This window comes from Pteropus alecto, unplaced genomic scaffold (assembly GCF_000325575.1).
Source record: "Pteropus alecto unplaced genomic scaffold, ASM32557v1 scaffold81, whole genome shotgun sequence".
Lineage (NCBI taxonomy): Eukaryota > Metazoa > Chordata > Mammalia > Chiroptera > Pteropodidae > Pteropus > Pteropus alecto.
The window spans coordinates 5,042,525-5,048,267 of record NW_006433378.1 but is presented as its reverse complement, the minus strand read 5'-3'; the positions used below and the strand labels follow the sequence as shown (position 1 = coordinate 5,048,267).

At 46.0% G+C, this 5,743-nt stretch overlaps 1 protein-coding gene across 1 annotated transcript in view; it reads right to left on the bottom strand.

Moving 5' to 3' along the window:
• The window catches only part of RARRES1 (retinoic acid receptor responder 1), a 32,868-nt gene that overhangs the window by 18,077 nt on the left and 9,048 nt on the right, over positions 1–5,743 (bottom strand). The window contains exon 2 of the mRNA XM_015586476.2: positions 1,649–1,779. Coding sequence (XP_015441962.1) covers positions 1,649–1,779 — 131 coding nt within the window. The remainder of the gene's footprint in view (positions 1–1,648; positions 1,780–5,743) is intronic.

Here is a 5,743-nt window from a genome sequence, read left to right as displayed (position 1 = left end):
ACGGCCCATCCTGTGAGCTGAGTCAAAATGGAGCCTGTCCTTTTGAAATGTTATTTTCGTCGCTGATTTGATTTCCTTATTTTGTTTTAATTGGGCAATCTTAAAAGCGTCTACATTTTATTCAAAATAAGATTTTTACTGTTTTTTGGTTGTGCTATATCTTTTATCAAGATGCAGCCTTTTTATCTCCCACAAAGGCCTCCCCTTTCTCCCTTCCTCTGAGTCACAGATTCCCCCAGGCAGCTCTGCTGGGTCTCCTGAGATAAGCAGAGCGGACACAGCCCCCGGGTGGAGGCAGAGGCAGCTCGGCCACGGCCTTCATCTGGGACGAAGTGTCTCGTGACCCCACAGCTTTAGGATCATGTTTCGCTTCAGTTAAAATTGTTCTACGATAAAGAAGTCTTTGTTCTTCTGCATTCACTTTAGGATGTGTTCAACATGTAACCCTTCTGAGCCCTGTGCCAGGAGCAGGAGTACAGGGAACAAAACAGTCACAGCCCGGCCCTCAGGGCAGTCAGGTGGCGGAGGAGGACTACAAATATATGGTTGCGAATATGGTTCTTTGATTATAAATGACTTAAGATCTATGAAAGGATAACTGGAGGATTGATCTAGTCTAGGAATTGGAGAAGCGACATTTGAGCTGAACTCTGAAGATTAAGAAGGAACTGGCTTTGGGGATTATGGAGGGGCACAGGGGTGGGGGGGCCCAGGGAGCAGCCATCAGGGCCAGAGAATCAGGAGGAGGCAGACGGAGGCAGCCGGGTGGGCAGCGGGCCCTGAAGGCTATGGTGAGGGTTCCGTCCTAAGAGAAATGGGAAGTTGTGGCCAAGAAGGAAGGATTTTGAAATGATCCCTCTAGCTGGAGCGAAGAGAACTCGTGCTGGAGTGAGGAGGTGTCCAGACCAAATGCAGTTTGTAGTAGGCTCGTTGACTGGGCAGGTGAACCTGGGTGGAGACCGTGGAAATGGAGAGAAGTATGTGGTGGACAGATAGGAGTCCTGCCAGAAGGGAAACAGCGAGGAGTTATGTAATTCGAAACCAGAAATTATCACTAGAATACAAGTTTCCTATTAAGACAATATTATTGCATTAGCCACATTTAAGTGATGCTCGTATTTACAGAACAACAACAGCTACCCATTTGGGCCTGTGCTAAGCACGTCGCATGTCTTCATGCTAACAGAGCTCCGAAGGCTTGCTCATACCCAGGAGTAATTGGAGAAATGCAAATTAAAGAAGCAATGAGGTATTCCCTTACAACTATTAGACTGGAGATACATTAGAAAGTAGACAGGGCCCATCGTTGGCCAGGTTTAGGAGTTTAAGACTGCTCCTGCGTGCCTGGAGGGAGGGTGCGGGGGGCAGCTTGGATGCGGGTTGGTCTGGCCCACTGGGTCAAATCAAGCTAACCTACATCCTACGATCCAGCAGCCCCACTGCTGGGCCTGGATGCAGAGAAACAGTTGCAGGTTATAGGAGACCCATAGGAGGATGTTACCGAACCCAGGATTGCTCCCTCAGCTCTGTACCTGGACCAACAGGCACATGAATGAGCTTTTAAAAAGAAAGTCATTTAAAATGTTGAGTCCAAAGTTACTCGATATAGATGTCCCCACCCCATATCTTAAACTCCTGTCTTTGTCACACTGTCAGCGCGATTAGATTTGAGGAGTACGATAACTGGTTCACTAAGTGGCTGTGAATCCGGAAGCTCAAGGTCAAGTAGTCCTCCCTCTGTGGCTTGCACATAGGTTGCTACAGCCACACAGTGCAAAGCTATTATTAAAAAATAAAAATAAAAAAGCTAAAGAGACATTTTTGAAAGGGTCGAAGCTGATGCTGGGGAAGGTGACAAGCACTTCCTCTTTCCCGAGGTCAGGCAGACCAGGGTGCTTCGTTCTTCTCATCCCCCTGCTGCCTGAACTGTCCATCTGCAAAACAGATTAGGAAGCTTCATCTCCCTTTCTTAAAACACAGCCAGAGGCACAGCACATTGTTCTAATGTCTTCCAGAATAAGGCTCTTTATATAAAGAAAAAGTCAACAGTAAACAAAGCAAATGCCCGTGTGACCGTATAATTTTAAGGAATCAATTAGTAGCTCTTTGCTACAGAGGTCTTTTTAATTCAGTCATCCCCACTGATCTGAGGGGCATACTTCCAAGACCTCCAGTGGATGCCTGAAACTGTGGCTACTACTGAATCCTACATATTCTATGTTATTTCTATATATACATACTTATAAAATTTTATTTATGTTAGGCACAATAAGAGGTTAACAACAATAAAAAAAAGAACAAATATAACAATATACTATAATAAAAGTAATGTGAATGTGTCCTCTCTCTTCTCTCTCTCTCTCTCTCTCTCTCTCTCTCTCTCTCTCAAAATATCTGATAAGTGAGATGGCTCCTAAGTGACTAACGGGCAGGTAGCGTAGACAGCTATAAAGGGATGATTCATGTCTCTGGCAGAGATTTCATTACCCTACTCAGAATAGCATTCAATTTAAAACTTACGAATTGTTTATTTCTGGAATATTCCATGGGTAACTGAAAATGCAGAAAGTAACACTGTGGATAAGGGGGACTCCTGTGTGTATAAAGAGGGCTTATGGACTACAGCCTAGAACTGGTTGACAATCGTGGACCACTAATGACCTGGTTTATGTTCTAATCTGTTTTTCTTGGTGTGTTTTATTTCTTTTATAGGTTTCTTGCTTTTTGCTGCCATAATCCATGGAGAAGGGCAGAATCCCCCCAACCACCCCCACCACAACCCTCCCTGCATGTGTCTTCCACAGGCCATGCCTCATTACTGGCTCCTTGTGGCAATGATCAACACTTTGATTTGGGCTTCCCTTGCAGTCAGTTGGAAGGAAGACAGGCCACTTTTAAAGTCCTGTTTTAGAAAGACTAATGAAATGCCGACAAAGGACTGAACTCATTACTGTGTGCGTACGTGTGTGTGTGTGTGTGCGTGCGTGTGTGTGTGTGTGTGTGTGTGTGTGTGTGTATTTTGGTAGAAAAAAATGCTCCTCAAATCTTTACCAAATCAATATCAAGCATTTATTCACTGCTTGCACATAAAGCATCCTGCTAGCCACTGGGGAGGAATCATGATAAAAATTATAACGTATACAGTGAGCTCTCACACATGCTTCACGTGGTTCTACACATTGCCTGTGTATCACTCATCACAAGGGCTTTTTGAGGTAAAGAGTGTTGCTATCCCCATTTTAAGGATGGAGAAACTGAGGCATTTGCCCAAAGTTAAGGAATTGCCAGTCACAGAGCTAGCAAGTAAGGCCCCCAGGCTCCGAAGCTGCCACTGTCCTCTTCTATGGCACAGAGGTTGCACAGAGCCAGCAACCTCTAAGAGAGGGCGGAGAGAAAGTGTGGGTGAGGGGGACTGTGCTTAGAACCAGTGTCTGTAGACAAGATCATCCCAAATCTTCTGGAAGGCAGACAGCCAGGTAGCGCCTGTGTATTGTGCTTGAGTTTCCTAGGACTGATAACAAAGTACTACAAACTGGGAGCCTTAACACAACAGAAGTGGATTCTCTCACAGTTCTGGAGGCTGGAAGTCTAAAACCAAGGTGTCATCAGGGCCTCACTCTCCCTGAGACTCTGGGTAGATCCGTCCCTGCCTCTTCCTAGCGTCATGGTGCCATCAGGCCTTGGCTTACAGATGCATTCCTCCCATCTCAGTCTCTGTCTTCAAGTGGTGTCCTTCTCCCTGCATCTTCACATGGTCTTCTTATAAGGACACCTGTCATAGGATTTAGGGTCCCTGCTAATCCTCTTTGGCCTTATCATAACTTGATTACATCTGCAGAGGATGTTTCTAAGGAAGGTCATATTTACAGGTACAGGGCGTGAGGGGCTTAGGACTTCAACACATCGTTTTGGAGGACACAACCCACAACGCCATGGAGGTGAAGGTGATCTGAGACTTTGGAAGGAGGCCCTGGATGCACCCTTTCAGGCGAGGTATAAATGGGAGCCAGAGCCAGTGCAGGTGGGGAAATCTCCAGGCAAGACTAGGGTTGAGACAAGTGGAGAGAAAGGGAGGGGGTGTTCAGGACAAGGGAGAGAGCATGAGTTAATGGAGAGGTATACTCAGCGCTGAGGTCTGGCTGGTGGATGGGGGCCAGGTTAGAGAAGGTTTGTACAAGGACTTTAATCCAGAGCAGTGGGTCTCACACTTGAGCTGCAGCAGAATCTCCCAGAAGTGCATGCTGGGAGATTCAGTGAATCTGGGGTGGAGCCTGGGAAGGAGCATTTTAATGAGTTCCAGAGCTCGCTGATGCTGCTGGTCAAAGAACTGTCTAGATGCTGAGTGAAACCCCTAAAGTTCTGAGGGAGGGCTAGGAAATGACAAGTAGCTCCCGTGACAGTCACTAGAATGCAGCCGAGTAGGAGACTGAGGACAGGACAGTGAGTTCCCGCCAAAGGCCTGAGGATGTCATGAAGGCTGGACAAATGGAGGAGTGTTAGTATCTCAAGGTTTGGTGACCTGGAGTCTCTGGCAAATCAGCCCATGATGCCTTAGTAAATAAGGAGACAAGTCTACTCCCTGCTTCAGTGGGTGCAGTCAAGAAACTCTGGGGTGATGCAGCATGTGCTCCTTTTCAAGCAGGAACATTTGAAGAAGGCAGCCTGACTTAAATTGTTTTTGAAGAACATTCGCTTCTTGCTTCCTGTTACACAGACAGCCATCTTGCCATGCAAAGACATTTATATATGCAGCAAGAAGTTAAAACTGCACATTTTAACAGCAACTCTGCAAAGTCATGTCTCATTTTCAGTAAAAAGCTGTTTACTGTAAAACATCAAGCTTTGTTTTTGTGTCAATGGATCAAAGATTTTTCCTCCGGTGTGTGTCTGGACTATCTTTATATAGATACAATATGTTTGTTTAAAAGTAAAATCGTTGAAATATTGGGTGTGAGTATTGGAAACAAGCTGGAGGAAACTGATGAGAAATGGAGAATAGGTATTTATTCTAAGAACATTTTTCTGAAACATAATACCCCCTTTAAACTCATCCCAAACCTTGGAGCGAATGGAAAAGCGGGGATGATGCTCCAGAGAAGCTTTGCTGTCGCCAGCTGCAGGAAGGCCACAGAAACACCGTGACTCTGGGAGTCTCAACTAGATTCTGCTGGACGCTAGTCAACAGAAAGAAAACCCCGTGCTCTGGGGAAACTCTGTCCCTTGTTTCCCTGTCCCTGACATTGGTCGCTAAGCACGGTCCCCTCATGTTGCCTTCCAGCCAGGGCTGACTACTTGAAACATCATGATTTCAGGTGGGGGAGGGGCCGGGCACAACGCTAGCTGTCAAGAGCTCCCAGGTGATTTTAATCTCCCCTCTCTCGCACTCTGGGCCCCCCTGGCAGAACAGACTCAGCTTCTAAATGTCCCTTCCAGCCTTCACATTTGGGAAGAAAACATAAATGTCATGCCATTCCAGTAAAAGCAAACGTGTTCATTTTATAAGGTTAGTTTTATGAGTCAGGCTTAGTTGGAGACAAGTAAACAACTCAACGGTGGATAAAAATTGCTGTGCTGTTCTTACGTTCTGGCGAGGAGAGAGCATCATTGTATTACATTATACCCCAGGATTATCTTATTGCATTTCCCTTCTCTCAGGCAACAACAGATAAAGCGAAAACAGCTTATGGAACAAAACGTCAATGACTTTCAGATCAGGCCCCGTCCAGTGGGGGCCAAGGAGATC